Source organism: Acipenser ruthenus, chromosome 51 (genome assembly GCF_902713425.1).
Source record: "Acipenser ruthenus chromosome 51, fAciRut3.2 maternal haplotype, whole genome shotgun sequence".
Classification (NCBI taxonomy): Eukaryota; Metazoa; Chordata; class Actinopteri; order Acipenseriformes; family Acipenseridae; genus Acipenser; species Acipenser ruthenus.
The window spans coordinates 232,328-254,949 of NC_081239.1; the positions used below are offsets into that span (position 1 = coordinate 232,328).

The 22,622-nt window shown below is 45.4% G+C and overlaps 1 protein-coding gene across 2 annotated transcripts in view; it reads left to right on the forward strand.

Moving 5' to 3' along the window:
• The window catches only part of LOC117967727 (sodium/calcium exchanger 1-like), a 54,326-nt gene that overhangs the window by 1,441 nt on the left and 30,263 nt on the right, over positions 1-22,622 (forward strand). For both annotated transcript variants that reach the window (XM_059015893.1, XM_059015894.1), the window contains one exon: positions 4,817-6,637. In XM_059015893.1, coding sequence (XP_058871876.1) covers positions 4,845-6,637 — 1,793 coding nt within the window. In that variant the 5' untranslated portion in view covers positions 4,817-4,844. The remainder of the gene's footprint in view (positions 1-4,816; positions 6,638-22,622) is intronic.

Sequence of the window (22,622 nt, forward strand, 5' to 3'; positions counted from 1 at the left end):
CATTGGTAATTGTTGGGTAATAAAGCAGGATACAGAACCGTCGCTGGTTCGGTTTACAATAATTCTGTTTCATAAGTAACACGTTATCGAACCGTCTGTCTTGCGTACGCTACAGCAAGCATGATATCCTGCAGAAAATGAGTGTTCAAAAGAAATATTATATAATTCAGGACCCGCGCTGGTGTTGAATATAACGAGCAGCGACCCCTTATTCTCGTGTTGCGGTCTACAGAAAGCATTAGCACGGCTGAACCTGTGACCGCACACTGCTGAGCTGCTAAGGAAAGCGTGATTATTCATTTTGCGTGAACTGACCTTAAAACGCGCTGGAGCCACGCTTCACCTAGTAAATAAAATGATCACATGATCACGTCCCTTTAAGAAAAGTCATTATTCACGGGATATAGAATTTTTACCTGAAAACTACGCTATATTAAGCCATAATATAACAGTGCGTATATGTGGGTGGATGTGGGCGTATATATACTGTGTATATATATATATATATAATTGCTGACATACACACAGCATTTCTGTAAATGTACACGATTTATACACACACTTTTGTTGCTCATCGTCTTTAAAACACAAATATCCTTTTAGTCGAGTGTGTTTTAGCCTAATAATAGAAATATATAAATACATAAACAGTTCAATTCCTCCCGGCAATATCAAAGGATGTTCGTTTATCACGAGCTTGATCAGCCCCCAGTGTGTCTAGCTAACAAGCTCAGGTGTGTCTGATTATTAAACTCCCAGTGAAACCAGGAATGGATCGCACTGCCGGGCAACGGGAGTCTTATTCCCATCCCTGAACTGTTGCAAAACGACTGCACAAAGACAGCCATAAACCTTTGCTGTCATGTTTTTTTTTTTTGTTCGTTCTGAGTAATAGATGAATTTCTACAAGCTTGCTCACTGTCTTTTATCAGATCACAGGTGTGAAGCGCGGATGGCGGGAGGGTAGGCTGTTATTTTGAAGGTTGAACAGAACCACGCATTCTCTGAAGAAGGTGTGAATTACTCTGTGATCGGAGCTTCCGAACTTGCTCGTGCGAAGTACATGCGAACAAGAAGGACTACAAATTGGACCCCCTGCCATATGTAGCACACACTTGCAATCGTGCGCATGTTTATTAAAACACCTCAAGATTGGTTATTGATATCCTTTGTGTAGCTACCTGCAAGATTTGAACGAATATTTGTTTATTTAGCAGACACCTTTATCCAAGGCGACTCACAGAGACTAGAGTGTGTGAACTATGCATCAGCTGCAGAGTCACTTACAATTACGTCTCACCCGAAAGACGGAGCACAAGGAGGTGAAGTGACTTGCTCAGGGTCACACAATGAGTCAGTGGCTGAGTTGGGATTTGAACCGGAGACCTCCTGGTTACAAGCCCTTTTCTTTAACCACTGGACCACACAGCCTCCTATATAAACAACATCCCGTTTAAAAGGTGCTTTTAGTATTTAGTGAGAATTGATAAGAACAAATCAGCATTGAGAACGAGTTGAGTATTTATTAAAGAACAGGTAACAGCTGAGGGCTGCTGTGAGTCCTCTGTGATGTCCTTATCTATCCACGGCGCAGCTTGAAAAGAAAGCTGGGAGCTACTACAGTAATCGGCACAAAAGAAAACGCTTTGTCACATTGCCCTTTCTATTCAGAGCTGGGAAAATTGGGAATTGAGAAAACTGCCGGATCGGTTCCTTTTTTGTGTCTAATTAGTCTCTGAAGCAATTAGCAAAGCATTCCGTAATTTTTTTTCAAGGAACTCGCTTTTTATTTTTCTGCTTTCCGTTTTGGAGTCGCTTGGTAATTTCCGACCGTATGTTTGCAGCGAACGCAATACTTCCGTGAAAATGTGCGCATTCATTTCCTGTGCGGTGGTGCAGTTTTGAAAGACACGCATGTTATATAACAACCTGTGTCGTTCTTTTAAAAACACGATACAACACTTGGGTAAGAAATCTCTGTTTGCAAGCCCTGCTTTCAGATAGTATTGCGCTTCCTTGGTCACCTGGAGGAGGAAATTGGCCCCACCCGTTAGTGTCTATTTCGTTGAAGACATTTTTAAAGAAACGGTGCAGCGTGTGTTCAATCATTTACCAGGAAGCAAACTGAACCGGCTGCCAGGTTCCTGAACGCAGTGTAACAGGTGGTGTGTCAGTCGGGCAAACGTTTGCTGTATTTATTTTGAAGAAGTGATAAAAAAAATATGTAGATTTACATTATTCTTTTAGAAATGGGGAAGTGGAACTACATATTACGCAATGGGTACATTTCACGGACAAAATACAGCCTTAGTTATTGGGCTGCAGTTCAGAGAACGGGCATGGGAATTAGCAGCAGTGGGGAATGCCTCTGGATTGATTTAGCCTCCTATCCAGGGTTATCCCGGGATTATCCCTACAAATAAGTGCTTGATCCAGTCCAGGGGGATTCCTCGGGCTGTGGGTTATTCAGGAAACACGTTGATCAAATGCTCTGCTTGGTTAAAAAGCTTGGCGGTGGTGTTTGTAAGCAGCTAAACTGGTTGTGGAGGGATCAGTTGCAGGGCCCAGAGCTCTGTGAGCGTTTTCACACATGAGTTAGCAGCTCAATGTGCCTGTTCAGCGCAAACTAAAATTGCCCATTGATTCCTGTGCTGCTGCTCTCTGGCATTCAAAAAGACGCTTTAGATTTACAGAGACGGTCAGACTTGCACACACACACACACACATACACACACAAACTCACACATGCACACACACACAGACACGCACGCACACACACATGCTGCAGTACATGCCTTATAATTCAATTTGGGGATGGAAATAAGGATCACACTTTATATGAAGTGTCTCTAATGTATTTCCATAGCAGTTACTTGGTAAATACATGTGTACTGACACACAATTACATTGTTTCGTATGCGTAAACTCAGTGATCCATTCCCGGCATTGTCAGAGAATTTGCCCTTCGGAATACCCCTCTGCTACCCCCCCACCCTTCTCCATTTCCAGTTGGCCCTCGGGTCCCCCCCTGGTCTCCCCCACCCCATCTCTCTTTGTATCCTCAGTGATGCAGCGAGCTCAGGATAACGTTCCTCTGATGAAAGCTGGCATTCCCTGGCGTTTGGATTTTAAAAGGCTGGGGAGATGGAAGCTGGCACATTTCAGTGCTCATTGCTTCTGCTTGAACGGTTGTTTCCCTCAGTCAGGGGGGGCTGCATGCAACACTATGTTGTGCACAGCCGTGTGCAAATTTACTAGAACACCTCCAGATGTGTCATTGATATCCTTTATACACCTGCCTGCAAGAAAACACCTCTGGGTGTGAGAATCTCAATTTCCGCTCAGTCTGCGTTTGACTGTTTTTGGCTCTGTGTTCCCTTTCTCTTATGTTTTAAATCCACGTGCTAGTGCTTTCGTTTTTGGCCAGCGGGATTTTCATTTGACGTGAATGCCTGTAACAGTTTTGCCGCGTTAGGGTGCCATCGGTAAGCTAGCTAGGGAAATGCATTTGCAGCTAGAAAGGTCACATCAGGCAGGTGAATGTCACAACAGTTCAAATCAACACAGAACCTCAGATTCCCGAAAAAACACTGGAATTGAATTTGCTTCAGCAGATATTTCGTTTCTCGTTGGCTACTAAACAGAAGTGTGTGTGTGTTTTATCAGTGGTTCGCACATCACATCACAAAACTAACACACAGTCTGCCACTAGGCATCTTTTGAGATGGGTAGAGAAATGAAGCTCCCTCCAGTCCAGGGCAGACTGCTCCCTCCCCTATGACTCAAATTGAGTTTAATAAGACATGCACCTGAGCTTGTTACCTAGACACCCCTTCAGTTTTAGTTATTATTTATTTCTTAGCAGACGCCCTTATCCAGGGCGACTTACAATTGTTACAAGATATCACATTATTTTTTACATACAATTCCCCATTTATACAGTTGTGTTTTTACTGGAGCAATCTAGGTAAAGTACCTTGCTCAAGGGTACAGCAGCAGTGTCCCCCACCTGGGATTGAACCCACAACCCTCCGGTCAAGAGTCCAGAGCCCTAACCACTACTCCACACTGCTGCCCTGAGTTACCAGATTTTTATTTTCCAGCATAGATGCATGCAACACAGGAGAGATGAGCGGGAACTGTGCAGTTGACGTTAGCTCTAGAGCTGATCAAGCTTGGGTTACGTATGCCTGCAGTGAAAGAGAATCTGTTAACTAGAGCTTGGTCAATGCAATTCGACATAGACTGTATCAAAAAAACGAAATTAAAACGCTGCAATTTTAAAACCGAACCAGAATAGCTTTTGACTTTTATACAGATACAAACACTAAATGCAGTCAAAACATGAGGAAAAGCAAAGCCCCCTGTTTAGCAATGTAGCATCCTACTGCAATAACATGAACACCAGATAAAACACTGAAGTTGTCCTTGGCAAAGCTAGCCCATTCACCGCCCTTCAAAAACTAGGCTGGCCAGTCTATTTTAGTTTGTTCAGAAAGAGACAGATTAAAAAAAAGTGTTCTAGATACAGTCTGACCCGCTTAATATCACACCCCGCTTATTATCACCCCCGACCGCAATGTAATAGGAGTCGACGGAAACAAGCGCCTGATAATATCACGTTGGTTAATATCACACTTTTACACAGGTTAGTTTACCATGTTTTTTAATATGCTTTACCAGACCTCTCTGTGCTTTACAATGCTCCCTTATGCTTTACAATGCTTTCACTGTGCTTTTGCTAAGCTTTGCATAGAAGGAGTGTATTTCTTTGTCCGAAGGTTGACGTCTCTTTTCTCTCTCGTTTTCCACGCAGGGTTTGAAGAGAGAGAGAGAGCGACAACATGAAGCCTGCTCATCGGTTCTGGTCCACTCTTGGCTTTAGGTGTCTGGTGCTGTTCGTGACCTTGCTATTCCACGCCCAGCGCTCCGAAGCCAGCGAGGGGGAAACCTCTCCGGTCAAGCCCGTCGGCAACGAAACTTGCTCGAGACAAAAAAGCACCTGCACGGATGGGGTGGTCCTCCCGGTGTGGAACCCCCAAAACCCTTCCGTGGGAGACAAAGTGGCCCGAGCCATCGTTTACTTCGTGGCTCTGATCTACATGTTCCTGGGCATGTCCATCATCGCCGACCGGTTCATGTCGTCCATCGAAGTCATCACCTCCCAGGAGAAGGAGATCACCATCAAGAAACCCAACGGGGAGACCACCACCACCACCGTCCGAATCTGGAACGAGACCGTCTCCAACCTGACCCTCATGGCCCTGGGATCGTCCGCCCCGGAGATCTTGCTGTCAGTGATCGAGGTGTGCGGTCACGGGTTCAACGCCGGCGACATGGGCCCCAGCACCATCGTGGGGAGCGCCGCCTTCAACATGTTTGTGATCATCGCCATCTGCGTCTACGTCGTCCCGGACGGCGAGACCAGGAAGATCAAGCACCTGAGGGTGTTTTTCGTGACGGCCGCTTGGAGCATCTTCGCCTACATCTGGCTCTACCTGATCCTCTCCGTCATCTCCCCGGGAATCGTGGACCTCTGGGAAGCGGTCCTCACCTTCCTGTTCTTCCCGCTGTGTGTCGTTCAGGCCTGGATCGCGGACCGACGCTTGTTCTTCTACAAGTACGTCCAGAAGAGGTACAGGGCGGACAAGCACCGCGGGATCATCATCGAGACGGAAGGGGACGGTCCCTTCACCAAAATGGACATCGAGATGGACGGGCAGGTGGTCAACTCTCACAAGGAGGCCCTGGACGGGATGCTGAGCCTGGCAGAGGAGACCCGCCAGGGGCAAGAAGATGAGGCTCGGAGGGACATGGCCAAAACCTTGAAAGAGCTCAAGCAGAAGCACCCCGATAAGGACACGGAGCAGCTCATCGAAATGGCCAACTACCACGTCCTGGTGCAGCAGCAGAAGAGCCGAGCCTTCTACAGGATCCAAGCCACCAGGATGATGATCGGCGCGGGGAACATCTTGAAAAAGCACGCCGCCGACCAGGCCAGGAAGGTGGTGAGCTGCCACGAGGCCCGATCGGAGGAAGAGGACGACACCACCATCAAGGTCTTCTTCGAGCCGTCCCACTACCAGTGCTTCGAGAACTGCGGCTCTCTGCTGCTGGCCGTGGCCAGGAGGGGCGGCGATCCCGGCTGCACCGTGAAGGTGGACTTCAGGACCGAGGACGGCACGGCCAACGCCGGCTCCGACTACGAGTTCGCCGAGGGCACGCTGGTCTTCAAAGCCGGAGAGACGCACAAGGAGTTCACGGTGGGCATCATCGACGACGACATTTTCGAGGAGGACGAGTATTTCTACGTGCACCTCAGCAACGTCAGGGTGACCCGGCCCGAGGCGGGCGGGGACCCGGGTTCCACTCCTCCTCCTCCTAAAGCCTGCCTGGGCGCCAACCACACGGCCACGGTGACCATCTTCGATGACGACCACGCCGGGATTTTCACCTTCGAGAGCGACGCCACCCGGGTGAGCGAGAGCATTGGGATTATGCAGGTGAAGGTGCAGCGGACCTCCGGAGCCAGAGGCACGGTCATCGTGCCGTACAAGGCCGTGGAAGGGAGCGCCAAGAGCGGGGACGATTACGAAGAGTGCGAGGGCAAGCTGGAGTTCAGGAACGACGAGACCATGTGAGTAACCAGCGAGTCTGTCAGTCTGGGGGGGGGGGGGGGGGCTGCTGTTGGGGGTTCTTTCACACGCTCGCTGCGTTCAGAAGCGTTGAACTCAGGCATGCAAACTGCTCTTCAAATTGAGACGGCACGCTAACGCTCGGACTCAAGTAGTGTTTTGGCTAATGGCACTGACAAAGGTTTCTTGTAGTTTTTACACCCGTTAGTAGATATATATATATATACACACACACACACACACACACATCTCTCTGGAGAACCGCTTGCTCATTTGTAATGAAACTTGGCAAGGATATTCTTCAACACAAGTTACTCAGAGTATCAGAATCTGGAAAGATAGATAGATAGACAAACAGGGGTTCATTTGTGTCGGATCACCCTGATTCCCAGATCCAGTACCTTTTTGTCTGACAGACGACAAACATTTTTCAAATGATGAGTTGGTCATTTTCTTCCTCTAGACGTCTTATCCTAAAACTCGTTTCGGTACACTTCTGCCAGTCAAGTCATGGAACAGGAAAGCGTTTTTTTTTTTTTTAAAATTTCCATCGGGCATGTTATGTATATAGAGTTCTATATATTTTTCTTCATACGGGTTAATCGTTTGCCAGCTACGTAGGCCTCTCCTGTCAGACAGAAAGGCACCGGATCTGGGAACCGGAACAAATGAACTCCTGGTATCTCTGCATGACTGCAGCTGCAGTTTTAGCAGCATAGCTGTGGATGGAGGGAATATTTATTTGGTTCTGGCTGGGTTTGTGCTTCTGCTGCATAGCAGATGAATGGCAATCTGCGCTTAGCCTGTCTGAAAGGATCTTTAGTGCTGTATACATGTCTGTCCGCCCGCTTACACATTGTGTGTAGGGGTGAAGCTAATAGAGATATGCTTCTTCATGGTGGTTTTAGCTCGGTATTTACTGGCATGAACACAAATCCTGCTCCAGGACTGGGTCTGGTTTAAGATCGGATCAACGTGAATCTCGCTAACTAATTAATGGAACTGTTCCTGTTTCTTTCGTGTGTTTTGCTCTATTGATTTTGAGCTTGGCGCAGATCTAAGCACATGCTTCCTTGGTTGGGTTTTCGTCTCCTTATTCTAGTGTTGACGAGCACTTGAGCACGCTGGTCAAATTGGTTATAGTATCTGAAGCAGCCTTTGAATGTGGTTTTAATAGCTTTCAATGCTTCTGGTAGTTCTCTGGTGCTCAGAGATCTGCTTTTCCCTGGCTCCGAGCCCGGACACTGAACAGCTTACCACATTCAGATCGCTGGATGATGTGACCTTTCACTACTCTCTGTGCATTTATGTAGAGGCGGCAGGGCTAGCAAAAACATGCCCCACTGTAACATGATTTTAACGGATCGGGGGAAGGCTGTTCAGCACCTGGCATTCAAGATTCTCCTAGCTCAAAAACAGGTAAAGAGAAAAATAACTCATCATTAAATTATTTTTATTATTTATTTCTTAAAATATCACATTATTTTTTACATACAATTACCCATTTATACAGTTGGGTTTTTTACTGGAGCAATCTAGGTAAAGTACCTTACTCAAGGGTACAGCAGCAGTGTCCACCCCCACCTGGGATTAAACCCACAACCCTCCGGTCAAGAGTCCAGAGCCCTAACCACTACTCCACACTGCTGCACAATGATCATCTTATTACAGTCTGTATCATACAAGTAGCCCATCATCGCGATACACAGGGCATCATGATAGCAGTGAATCAGTAAACCCTTATTGTATTAGCTTTTTTACAGAGGCGTCTTGATTGGAGGTCATATAAATCCTAGTTTGATTATCAGGGCAGTTTGTCTATCCGAACACATCCTCTCTGATCCCAGTGAGTGAGGCTAATAGAGCTTTTGCATTGCCTTCTGTATCCAGTCATCACCTCTGATGTAGTGAGGGGAGGCTCTGTTGCCATGGTATTTCTGCTATCCGCTTCGACTCTGTTGAGGGGAGATGTGTGACAAGCTGGCTTGGAGAAAAGCAATCGAACCTTCCACTCGGAGCCCTGCCAGGCAGCTACTGCTGCTGGAGAGTCGCTTCTGAGGGAGTTTTCCGACACTTCACATATTTCATAAACCAGCAGGGATGGGAATAAGACTCCCGTTGCACAGTCCTGGTCCAGTCCTGGTTTCACTAGGAGTTTTAATAATAAGACACGCTTGAGGTTGTTGCCTAGACACACTGGGGCTAATCAGTGTGGAGTAGTGGTTAGGGCTCTGGACTCTTGACCGGAGGGTCGTGGGTTCAATCCCAGGTGGGGGACACTGCTGCTGTACCCTCGAGCAAGGTACTTTACCTAGATTGTTCCAGTAAAAACCCAACTGTATAAATGGGGAATTGTATGTAAAAATAATGTGATATCTTGTAACAATTGTAAGTCGCCCTGGATAAGGGCGTCTGCTAATAAATAAATAATAGTAATAATGATAATAATCAAGCTTGTATTAAAACCTGGAATGGGTGAAACTGCTATGCAGAGAACGATAAAGAAACCTTCATTGCAGCGTGCAAATGCCACTTCCCTTCAGCCTCCCTCCCGAGTTGTTCAGGTGTTAAAATCCCCTCTCGTTTCTAATGCAGAACAACCGGAGGCCACAAAGATGCTTTGGTAAGGTTTTCTCTGAATTTTTATATATGTTAATCAAATATGTCTCCATGCCTCAAGCCTGCCCTAGGCTGGAGGGAGCACCCTTTCTCTTATGGGGCTGAGGGAGGGAGCAGTTCAGTTTCCATGCCTCAAGCCTGCCCTGGACTGGAGGGAGCACCCTTTCTCTTAGGGGGCTGAGGGAGGGAGGGAGCAGTTCAGTCTCCATGCCTCAAGCCTGCCCTGGACTGGAGGGAGCACCCTTTCTCTTAGGGGGCTGAGGGAGGGAGGGAGCAGTTCAGTCTCCATGCCTCAAGCCTGCCCAGGACTGGAGGGAGCCCCCTTTCTCTTAGGGGGGTGAGGGAGGGAGGGAGCAGTTCAGTCTCCATGCCTCAAGCCTGCCCTGGACTGGAGGGAGCACCCTTTCTCTTAAGGGGCTGAGGGAGGGAGGGAGCAGTTCAGTCTCCATGCCTCAAGCCTGCCCTGGGCTGGAGGGAGCACCCCTAGAGGTGATGAAGGAGGGAGTAGTAGATTAAACAGAATCCCAATACCAGGGAGCAAATCATCCGCTCAATTTGTATCGGCTAGACAAGCCCTCCATTGATTTCTGAACAGAAATTCGATTATCAGGCTACACCAGAATAATGAGAGGAGATGAGAAATGGAAGAGCTTGAGGAGTCTGGTTATCAAGAGGCAAGGCAGCACAGGCCAATACTAGCAGATTGATGAGCTAGGGGGGTAATTGAAATTCCAGGGAGGAGGGAGGGGGTGTTTGTATTCTGGAGATTAGCGCAGAGTAAGAACTTGTATATCAGAACCGATAAACCCGAGATCGGAAAAGCAACTGCCTGCCAACCTAATCAAGATATAATGGGTTTTTTTTTCATCAGTGTTTAGCTGAGCTGAGACAACTAAATACATTTTACTTGGGACATGAATTGAGCTTATTTCTATTTCTTCTCTCCTTTTCTTTTTTATTATCTCTTTTTCTCCTTTATTTTTTTTTCTCTCGTTCTTTCTATTTTTTTCTTAAAAAAATAAACGCCTTTATTTTTATCGGAAAAAAATCTTTGCCGTTTCTGTGAATGAAAACGATTTTGTGTTGATGTCTTTTTAAATAGGATCAGCTAAGACAGATATTTAATTGATACAATTACTGCATCCATCTCATTTAAGTTCGTTTTATTACTGATGGTATTATTATTATTATTATTATTATGATTCATGGGTTTGCAGCCATCCGGAATTTCTAAAGGAGTCCTCTGTCGAAACTGATGGGTTTTGTTTGTTGTTGTCTGTAGCTGAAGACAACTACTAGAAAGTGTGTATTTTAAGAACTGAAAGCATGTTTAGCACGCAGGTGGTACAGCAGACTAGATGCCCTTCTGTGATACTGGAACTCACTTTGACAGTAAACAAGTAACCCACTTTCTAGCCAATGAACCGTCAGAAAGTTTTAAAAAAAAAAACTTCCCATTCACAAGTCCTTCAGTGTGAGTGCTTTGCTACACAGTGCGGTTCCGTGACTAATTTTATATTCAAATGATGACGACACGCATTCAATCCTTGCATGCACTAAAATGGTGCTGCGGTAAATGAACTACGGTGTGCCAAGAGGGACAAAACAGAGGACTGCGATCAGTATGCGGTACAAAAATATATATATACATCTATATATAATCAGAGAGAGAGATGATACTGAATGATTGTTCGTGGCTGAGCCGGGATTTGAACCCCCTGGTATCAAGCCCCTTTTTCTCTAACCACTGGACCAGCAAGCCTGCTAGAAGCGGAGAACTCCACTTGTGTGGGTTCCAGCAATTATGGGATGTGTCTAAAAAAAAAAACGCCGCGCTCTCATTACATTCCTGTGAGTCCCTCAGAGTGTTGCAATCCCAACGCTAGCTGGTTGCTAGTCGACAAGGACACCCGTTGTATAATCGTGGGCTGAGGAGAAGAAATTTTACAGCAATCAAAGGAAGCCTGGAGAATGCTGACTGTGCGAATAGGTTTGGTGGTTCCAGTGGTTAGAGAAAAGGGGCTTAATAGCAGGAGGTTAAAATCCCGGCTCAGCTACTGACTCAGTGTGTGTGTGTGTGTGTGTGTGTGTGTGTGTGTGTGACCCTGAGCTAGTCTCTTAACCTCCTTGTGCCCCGTCCTTCGGATGAGACGTAAAACAAACAAGGTATCACTTAGAACAGCACAGTGCTTTACTACCCATTCTCCACACTGAGACCTGAATGAACCTGCTAAGTCCTACATGCATCGTATAGTCAGCTGAGGGTGCAACGCAAACACTGTAATCCCTGCCACTGGCTCAAGCATTTCCATTTAGTTGCTTCACAAACACTGGTGTTGACCCAGATATGAAAGAGCACTAATCCCACAGAGAAAGGGATTATAATCCTCATCCCAATACACAGGAGAGGGTTATGTTCTGCAACAGCAGGTGAAGTTCTCAGTTACACACGCTGCTATAGATTGGATTTCCCATCATCCTCCTGCTCGCTGGTAAATCCATCTCAGTGACATATGTGAGCAGGAGGATGATGGGAAATGTAGTTCTGAGAGGTCCATGCGGGTACACGGGAAGCCATCTTGAGGCAGGGAATGCAATTTAAAAGTTTAAAAAAGTTACCCAAACAGCGATCTTAGATACGAGTTTTAATTTGCGGGTTTTAATGTGAATTTGCTGGTCACTTCTGCAGTCTGCTGGTGCAGATGGACAGGCACGAAGCTGTATCTTGGTACACCATGGAAACTGTGTTTTTATAGTCTCTTTTTAAAGCATTTTTCTATACATTGCATGAGCAGGTTATTGGACCGGAAGCCTCAAATGCAAGCCCATTAAAAGCTATTAGCAATCCGCGTGAATGCTGAACCTCTGTGGATTTCAAACATGACCGCTGACTCATCCAACCTCCTCCCTGTTCCCCAGGGCTCAGGACTGAGTGTGAATTGAAAACAAATGGCTGGGCCTCTGCCATCTCATAAGCTTTGCAATGAAAGAGTATTTTAAACATTCATTATATTGATCTCCCTCAATCTTCCCCTCCTCTCATATCTGATGTGATGAATCTCCTGCTTTGGAGAGTAAAAAAAAATACTACATTCGGAATGTGATAATACGTTGCCGTTGGTTACCATTGTGATGTCGTAATCAACATTCCATCTTGAGTATATGGGGGGGGGGGGGCATTGTGATGTCATTACCGTAGCGATTGTTGCTACAGTCGAAGCTGGAAAAAGCATAATCTTTGACGGATCAAATTCTAATACCTTAATTCAGATCTTAACATTGATATTTAAACTGCCTGCCTGGTTTATTAGGATCTGAACCTGATATGGAGTTGAGACAAAGTTTGCCCCCGATCACAGCCTTGCTGTGGCACAGGCTCCACAAGGTGTTGGCAGGCGTCTCCAGGGATCCATTCAGTGGTGGGGTTTGACTTTTGACTCAGCAACGATGCTTAATCAAACTATCCCTTTGTGTGGGCCTGTGTTGTTAAGGTGCTTTGACTCTGTGTTCAGGAGCTGCTCTTCAGTTCTAGTGACCTGCCTACTGTCAGGGTAGACAAACAGTCTTTATATTAGGACACGTCGGCGCCATCTAGTGCACAGCTAGGGTACTGCCAGCGAAACAAAAGTAAAACTTGATCCAAAATGGCAGATCAATAAGATGGCTCTGGGCATCTATGAAGATGATTGATGATGGCCTGAAAAGTGCATGAGATATTCAGGCGTTAGTCCTGCAGTTTTGAGACGGAATTTGCAGCTGGTTTTGTTTCAGTGTGGCTCGTGGTTTAAGTTCAAGGCCCTGCAGATTGCACACAGATGACAGAGGAGAGCGATCGCACTCCTCCACCTCGGATCTGAGTACACTTTGGGGACTTCAAGTTTAGGTTTCCATGGAAACTTGTAGCAGGGCTTATCTTCCCTGAAGCTTAAACCTCCTCCCTCCTTCACACCCCCTCCACCAACCCAGCCATTTAATGAGTGCTAATGAGAGCCGTGTTCTCTCCGCAGCGCTGACACCCGCTAAACCCAGACTGTGTGCTAGCAACGCAGAATTCAAACCCCTTTTCTCTTATTCACACCAGCACTGGCTAACCTTATAAACCAAGAAACAGTACCATGCCCCCCTGCCTTGATCATTTCAATATTAATAATAATAATACTAGACTTCATTGAGGGGAGCTCTGAACCCCAGGACTGGGTGCAGCAGCAGCAGCAGCAGGGCTAGTGTGAGTTTGTAACCCTGCTCAAACTCCTGGCTCCTGATCATTTCAATATTAATAATAATAATACTAGACTTCATTGAGGGGAGTTCTGAACCCCAGGACTGGGTGCAGCAGCAGCAGCAGCAGGGCTAGCGTGAGTTTCTAACCCTGCTCAAACTCTTGGCTCCTAATCATTTCAATATTAATAATACTAGACTTCATTGAGGGGAGGTCTGAAACCCAGGACTGGGTGCAGCAGCAGCAGCAGGGCTAGTGTGTGAAGTTAGGAGTCAATTTTAGTGCCCCAACGATAGCTACACCAACATAAGTGTGTGCTGAAGGCCAGTGGTTTTATATGTACTTATGGCAAAAGACAGAGAAGTGTTGCCTTAGTCTGAAATTACTAGTATGCAATTGGTGTGGCATATTGAGGTCAAAGCAACGCTGCAATATATATATATATATATACACATTATGAATTACCTCTCCAGCTATATATAGAGAACAGTTCCTTGTAATTTTGTCATTTTGAAATGGTGTAATTACAGTGCTTCTCTCGACTAGTACATTTCGTTTAGACTACAGGCTCCATTCAGGCTCGGTTAGAAGCTCTTTGGTTTTTTTTTTTTTTTTTTGGTTTGTAATTTGTCGGGTGGGATTTTAAAACATGTTTTAACGGGCGGTCCCGTTGTCGGTTCTGATTTTAGAATGTACTTCTTTTTTTTTTTTTTTTTTGAAGTTCAAAGCTCAAACGCGTATCAGGAACCTTCACAAATTCACTGTTTTTAACAACTAAGAATAAAGCAGGATGTGATGTAAATAACCCCCTCCACACCACTATACATGCTAACTTAAAGAAGGAGTGAGCTTTACTGTCTTTAAAAATATACTGAAGCTTAAAGAAGCTCTAGCCAAAACCCATTGCCTCTAGTCAGCAGTGGCAAGGCTGTTTAATATGCTATATGTTTTACTATGGTCTGTGCAAGCAGTTCTGTTGCTCTGTATTTGCTTGATCTAAATCTGCCTTGACAATACCTGAGCTTGCCTGGGGAATCACTAACTGCCAGACCACTGACCACCTTTCCTGGTTTCACCCAATGGCGTGACAGCATACCTTTTCGACTATGGCGAGGCTGGCAGAGTTGAAAGGTCACGCTGTCCTGTGATTTGAACGGATCGAGGAAGCCAGGCAGTTAGGGTTCTCCAGACGAGCTCAAAGCAGATTTTTGAGAAAAAAAAAATGATCAGTTATATCGGAGCAGCACGATTGCAAAACGCCGTACGATATTCAAAGAAATGTAACAAGAAAATACAATTTGAATGCTTTTAAAAATCGGAAAAATCCTGCCGGCGCTTCGAATCGGTCTACTTGACTTAAAACAAAAGTTTTTTTTTTTTTTTTTAAGCTGTCCCTTCCTCTAAGCTGGCAGGTGTGGTGTGAGTGACAGCTGGTGCCACCTGAGTAGCAATGCTGCTCAACACAGGTGGCATGATCCTGTCAAACACTCAGGCAACATATGAGCAGGAGGAAGAGTGGAGGGCAGCAAACAGCAAACCATCGCTGTGACAAGCTGGTGCAGCGATTAGGGGAGCAGTGAGGCTCTGTGCGTGCGTGCGTGCGTGTGTGTGTGTGTGTGTGTGTGTGCGGTGCAGCTAAGCAGGGCTGGGACCAAGGGAGACCCAGAAACTAAAAGAAATACTGAATCGCTGCCTAGTTACAGAAACCTCGACCATCCAAAACTGACGAAGACGATAGGGGTCTAGCAGAAGGGAACTTTGCCTACCAGTGACGTCCATGGGGGATATTTCTGGCAGTTAATTGCCACATTCTTATTTCGTCACGTGTCTCGAATCCCATGTGCAAGCTTACATCTGTTTTTTATCCTCTGTAATGTTTATCTCATGTGTCTCGTAACGCTAAACAACAGCGGTGTGCACACACTCCTACTCTAGACTCTTGGGGTTTGAGGCAGCAGAGCTGGGCTCCTGGAAGCAGGTTTCAAGCCGCTGTTCCTAGAAAAAGTGGCTCCGTTCTCCCTCAGCTTTACCTTCCCGCAAATCCATAGAAACGAGCAGCTGTGAGGATGAAGGATCGGTGTCGATGCCAACAGGCCATTTCCTTGATTCAGTAGATAATCGCCCCCCCCCAGATAAATGATGCTGGGTGAGGGGGGGGGGCCATCTCATTGTAGCTGACCACGTGTTTTTAGAAGCGTTTATTTTTTTTCCCAGCGCTGCTGAAACAGCAGGACCATCTACAGTAATCGCTGTTTAACAGCTCTGATCTGTGCTCTGCGCGGCTGGTGTTGATTTTCAAGTGTGTCTGTAGATCTGTAAGGGTGTGCCATATATATATATATATATATATATATATATACGTATATATATGTGTACTGTGTACAGTCCCCGATGCCATGATTCATAACATTTGTAAAGCAACGCATTTTTTTCAATCGTTCTGAGTGGTTCTGGGTTCTGTTGCTCCTCAATAATGAGTTAGCATTTAAAATCTGCCTCAATCTGCCAATGCAGACAGACAGACAGACAGACAGGGGCTCTGCAATGGCAATGCAGACAGACAGACAGACAGTGGCTCTGCAATGGCAATGCAGACAGACAGACAGACAGGGGTTCTGCAATGGCAATGCAGACAGACAGACAGACAGGGGCTCTGCAATGGCAATGCAGACAGACAGTGGCTCTGCAATGGCAATGCAGACAGACAGACAGACAGTGGCTCTGCAATGGCAATGCAGACAGACAGACAGACAGGGGTTCTGCAATGGCAATGCAGACAGACAGACAGTGGCACTGCAATAGCAATGTAGACAGACAGACAGACAGTGGCTCTGCAATGGCAATGCAGACAGACAGACAGACAGGGGTTCTGCAATGGCAATGCAGACAGACAGACAGTGGCACTGCAATAGCAATGCAGACAGACAGACAGACAGTGGCTCTGCAATGGCAATGCAGACAGACAGACAGACAGTGGCTCTGCAATGGCAATGCAGACAGACAGACAGACAGGGGTTCTGCAATGGCAATGCAGACAGACAGACAGTGGCACTGCAATAGCAATGCAGACAGACAGACAGACAGTGGCTCTGCAATGGCAATGCAGACAGGCAGACAGACAGGGGCTCTGCAATGGCAATGCAGACAGACAGACAGACAGGGGTTCTGCAGTGGCAATGCAGACAGACAGACAGTGGCACTGCAATAGCAGTGCAGACAGACAGACAGACAGTGGCACTGCAATAGCAATGCAGACAGACAGACAGACAGTGGCACTGCAATAGCAATGCAGACAGACAGACAGACAGGGGCACTGCAATAGCAATGCAGACAGACAGACAGACAGACAGTGGCTCTGCAGTGGCAATGCAGACAGGCAGACAGTCAGACAGACAGTGTAACTGTAATGGCAATGCAGACAGACAGACAGACAGACAGTGGCTGTGTGAGCCGCAGTGTGCTCACGATATCTGTTTAACCTCCAGTATGATTTATGAGTTGATCGATTTAATTGCATGCTCTGTTTATTCGATCCTCACAGAAGAAGGGTCCCGTATAAAGAATCGGGTGATACTCAACACCACGATGCTGTGCTTACATCACAAAGCTTCACTTAGGGGCAGCAGTGTGGAGTAGTGGTTAGGGCTCTGGACTCTTGACCGGAGGGTCGTGGGTCCAATCCCCAGTGGGGGACACTGCTGTTGTACCCTTGAGCAAGGTACTTTACCTAGATTGCTCCAGTAAAAACCCAACTGTATAAATGGGTAATTGTATGTAAAAATAATGTGATATCTGTATAATGTGAAATAATGTATAATGTGATATCTTGTAACCTTAATCCCAGTTACACAGCCACTGGAATCCCACTATAAGTAACTGAAGCCCTTTTCAAACACTGCTGCACAGCTCCGCTAATCCGGAGCGAGGGGAGAGGGAAGAACGTCTATCGCTTGCAGCCTCTGTACACAAAGTGCTGGACGAAGCAGAGTTATAATATTGCAGGGATATAGTGGAGATGGTCGTCCATGCTGTATGTAGGTATGCATGTATGTTATGTATGTATGCATGTATGTATGTATGTATGTCACACTTTACAGTTTTACATATATCTGCAAAACCGCGTATCCGATTGAGATGAAACTTGGCATTAATATTATCCAGCATAAATCATTGGGAATGTCAGATTCTGGGGCTATAGAGGTGTGTCGATCTGTCTGTACTGTGCATGCGTCTGCATGTCAACCTTACATTTTCCCCATACATCTGAAAAACTGCTTATCCAATTGTGATGTAACTTGTATTAACATTATTTAGCATTCAAGTTATTGAGAGTATTCTGGAGCTGTATGGTAGGTGTCCGTCCGTCAGTCTGAGTGTCACACCTCAGTGTAACACAAGAGTCACAAAGGAATGCCTAGTCCCTGTCGAAGCGAGGTTTAACTGTGCGTGTGTTTCTTTCGAAACTCCACAGTCTGTAGCTCAGGTGAGATTGATGGAATCATTTTGTTATCTATCAAAAAGCGTCTCCTGTTCTGTGCTGCAGGGTGATAAACGTTTGCTCATCGCTCTAGTGAGCACGACCCTTCGAAATGTTTCTTTGTGATGGTTTCTGCTGTGCTTTTCAATCGTATATCCATTACTCCAATGTGCTTGTCTGGGATATGAAGGGCTTGTTTTAATTAAGAGTCTTTGTCATTTTAAAGGCTTGCCAATGCTTTTCAGTGCTTTATATGGTCTTTCCCATCAGGCTAATCCTTTTGAACAGCCCTTATTTCAAGCTGCAATGCTCTTGCAACCCTGTTCAATGTATTATTATTATTTGTTTATTTAGCAGATGCCTTTATCCAAGGCGACTTACAGAGGCTAGGGTGTGTGAACTATGCATCAGCTGCAGAGTCACTTACAACTATGTCTCACCTGAAAGAAGGAGCACAGGGAGGTGAAGTGACTTGCTCAGGGTCACACACAGTGAGTCAGTGAGTGAGCCGGGATTTGAACCAGGGGACCTCCTGCTTACAAGCCCGTCTGGTCTGCGTACAGTCGTTTGGTCTTCTGGGTGTGCCGATTTAGCAGAAGGGAGGAAAGAGAGAGAGAGAGAGAGAAAGGGAAGGAAAGAAAAAAAATAGTTTGTAACAGAAGATAATGGTCCCTGCATTGCATCACTACTGACCGAATCAGACGGCTGTGCGGGGGGGGTGACGGGGGTCACGTGACTCAGCCTGCCTGGTTTTTAGCGTGTTCCGGTTCGCTTGCATCACTGCTGCCGATAGAAAATAGTACCGGAGCGGTCTTCCTGTGATCAGCACTGCTGTGCAACTTGCTTTGCCATTGCTGCTGATGCTGCTGGTCAGCTAATGGGTCTGCTTGGGTTTGCATTGCACTGCGGTTGTAATGGGAGCTAAGTGAGAACTTGCCTAACTTACTTTTGTTCTATGGTAAAGCCTGTATGTGGAAACTGTGGGTTCACTTTTGTGTAAATACTGCAGGTACACATTGCAGATGTCACAGCTGGAGAGAGAGAGAGAGAGAGAGAGAGAGAGAGAGAGAGAGAGAGAGAGAGAGAGAGAGAGAGAGAGAGAGAGAGAGAGAGAGAGAGAGAGAGAGGTGTATGCATGCTGGCGCTGTACACCCTGTCAAACATGTCAAGCAGGTAGGCTGATAAGGAGCTGCTATAGTAATAACTACCAGGCATCCAAGCTTGAAGAGACGTCTTTGAATTTCCAGCGAGACTGTCGCCTCCTCTCCCAGCCTGGTTACCTTCCAGCTTCATGCACCACTCTCTCTCTCTCTCCCGCTCTCTCTCACATTCCTGTCCCTATCTCCTCCCCCCATTTTGATTATACCAACATAAAAGTTTCCCCAAAATAAAAGTACAGCAATATGTAATAAAGCACAGTGAAAGCATGGTAAAGCATAGACAAGCATTGTAAAGCACAGAGAGGTGTGGTAAAGCATAGGGAAGCATTGTAAAGCACAGAGAGGTATGGTAAAGCATAGACAAGCATTGTAAAGCACAGAGAGGTCTGGTAAAGCATAGACAAGCATTGTAAAGCACAGAGAGGTCTGGTAAAGCATAGGGAAGCATTGTAAAGCACAGAGAGGTCTGGTAAAGCATAGGGAAGCATTGTAAAGCACAGAGAGGTCTGGTAAAGCATAGGGAAGCATTGTAAAGCACAGAGAGGTATGGCGAAGCATAGGGAAGCATTGTAAAGCACAGTGAAAGCATGGTAAAGCATAGACAAGCATTGTAAAGCACAGAGAGGTCTGGTAAAGCATAGACAAGCATTGTAAAGCACAGAGAGGTCTGGTAAAGCATAGGGAAGCATTGTAAAGCATAGAGAGGTCTGGTAAAGCATAGGGAAGCATTGTAAAGCACAGAGAGGTCTGGTAAAGCATAGGGAAGCATTGTAAAGCATAGAGAGGTATGGGAAAGCATATTCTGGTGAAAACCTTTTATAAGCCTTATTGGGACCTGTCTAGCTGATTTCTATTGGGCATCACCCTGGCGTGGGGCATGTTCTCCTGGTATTCCCAGGGTCCCTTGATTACTCCGGAAGAAACGAACGCAGTAGTTTACCTGGGATCAAGTCCACCTAACAGTGCTGAAACCTTTTTTTCTTGTTTTTCTCAGTGTGTGGCGCATCACCAGGGAGAACCTCTTCTTTTGAGTTGCATCATTAGCCTACCCTGGCACTGCATTTGTACAGCAATTACGCGGTTTGATGTGCAGTGCAGCCTTTTCCGTTGAAGCGAGGCTGGAGGAGAGATAGCCAGGAGATGCTATTCTGGGGAAGCGCGCTGATGTGCTCTAGCAACTTAATTAAGGGTCTAGCGATAGCGCTCGAACTAACATGATGTTTTACAAAAGCAAATTAGGCTGTATTTGTACATTTTACCATTCTAATACAATAAAAGAGAGACGTGTTCAAATGGGTCCCTAATTACCCCCCGCGGTTAGCTCACATCATGACTTTGGGGGGAGGGGGGGGGGGGGTTGGGGGAGTGTAGTGGGGCTCCTCTGTCTGTGCGCTACATTTTTTTAGCTGTATCTTGAGATTCAGATGTCATTTACCTAGCTGTAGATTCAGATGTCATTTATATTCCCTTTTTTGTCTCTGCTTTTACCTGTCTTTGTGTGGCTTTGAGCTTGTCTGGAGAACCCTGATTGCCAGGACTAACAGACTTTCTGATTCTTTTCAAGTCATGTTCACAGTGTGACCTTTCAACTCTGTCAGCCCCGCCTACCTTTATAAAAGTTAAAGTCAAAACACAGCAAAGTGTAATAAAGCACAGGCAAGCATTGTAAAGCACAGAGAGGTATGGTAAAGCATAGGCAAGCATTGTAAAGCACAGAGAGGTCTGGTAAAGCATAGGGAAGCATTGTAAAACACAGAGAGGTCTGGTAAAGCATAGGCAAGCATTGTAAAGCATAGAGAGGTATGGTAAAGCATAGGGAAGCATTGTAAAGCACAGATAGGTCTGGTAAAGCATAGGCAAGCATTGTAAAGCATAGAGAGGTATGGTAAAGCATAGGCAAGCATTGTAAAGCATAGAGAGGTATGGTAAAGCATAGGGAAGCATTGTAAAGCACAGAGAGGTATGGTAAAGCATAGGGAAGCATTGTAAAGCACAGAGAGGTCTGGTAAAGCATAGGGAAGCATTGTAAAGCACAGAGAGGTCTGGTAAAGCATAGGGAAGCATTGTAAAGCACAGAGAGGTGTGGTAAAGCATAGGGAAGCATTGTAAAGCACAGCGAGGTCTGGTAAAGCATAGGCAAGCATTGTAAAGCACAGAGAGGTCTGGTAAAGCATAGGCAAGCATTGTAAGATAGATAGATAGATAGATAGATAGATAGATAGATAGATAGATAGATAGATAGATATTTTTTCATTAAACAAAATCCCTATGGTTTCATTAAAGGTGAAACTGTGTCCATAGTAAGTATTGAATTTCTGGCAGTCGCTTGAAGGTAACTTTCCCATGTTCCAGTCCCTCGTCCTATTTCTCTGGGACATGTGTTGTAATCAGTTGTATTACAGCATTAACAGATCAGTCTGCACTACCCCCTCTCTCCAGAGAGCTTGGAGCTGTACTTACAGCTATCTGACGTTATCATATTTCCATCTCCTTTAGGAAAAGGGAACCGCGATTAAAAACTGCCTTCTAATAATTTTAATGAGCTTTAATTAACGCTTCAAACGAGTTTGTCGTCTCTGATTAAATAATGCTGTCTTGAGAGTAGAGTAGGCTAGGTTTTTTTTTTTTTTTCAGGTCAATATAAATATTAAAAACCTGGCTGTTTTTGCAGTCAAGTTTGACTCACGTCACTGCTGCTGCTCGCACCCTCAGCGTATCATTGTCACGATATAATAGGATTCAATGGGGACTCCTGATTATTATTATTACTATTACTATGGTTTTTGTCACACTGCTGTTAATAGCACTCACCTCTATCAATCATACAGTCAGGGTTAGTAATGCCATTGTGAAGCGTATTGTAACAAGTGTATGGCGACTCAATTGACAAACATTTATATTGTTTCTTTTTTTATCTCTTTCTTTCTTGCTTGCTTTCTGTCTCCATATCTCTTTCTTTCTTTCTTGCTTTCTGTCTCCATATCTCTTTCTTTCTTGCTTTCTGTCTCCATATCTCTTTCTTTCTTGCTTTCTGTCTCCATATCTCTTTCTTTCTTGCTTGCTTTCTGTCTCCATATCTCTTTCTTTCTTGCTTGCTTTCTGTCTCCATATCTCTTTCTTGCTTGCTTTCTGTCTCCATATCTCTTTCTTTCTTGCTTGCTTTCTGTCTCCATATCTCTTTCTTTCTTGCTTGTTTTCTGTCTCCATATCTCTTTCTTTCTTGCTTGCTTTCTGTCTCCATATCTCTTTCTTGCTTGCTTTCTGTCTCCATATCTCTTTCTTTCTTGCTTGCTTTCTGTCTCCATATCTCTTTCTTTCTTTCTTGCTTGTTTTCTGTCTCCATATCTCTTTCTTTCTTGCTTGCTTTCTGTCTCCATATCTCTTTCTTTCTTGCTTGCTTTCTGTCTCCATATCTCTTTCTTTCTTGCTTGCTTTCTGTCTCCATATCTCTTTCTTTCTTGCTTGCTTTCTGTCTCCATATCTCTTTCTTGCTTTCTGTCTCCATATCTCTT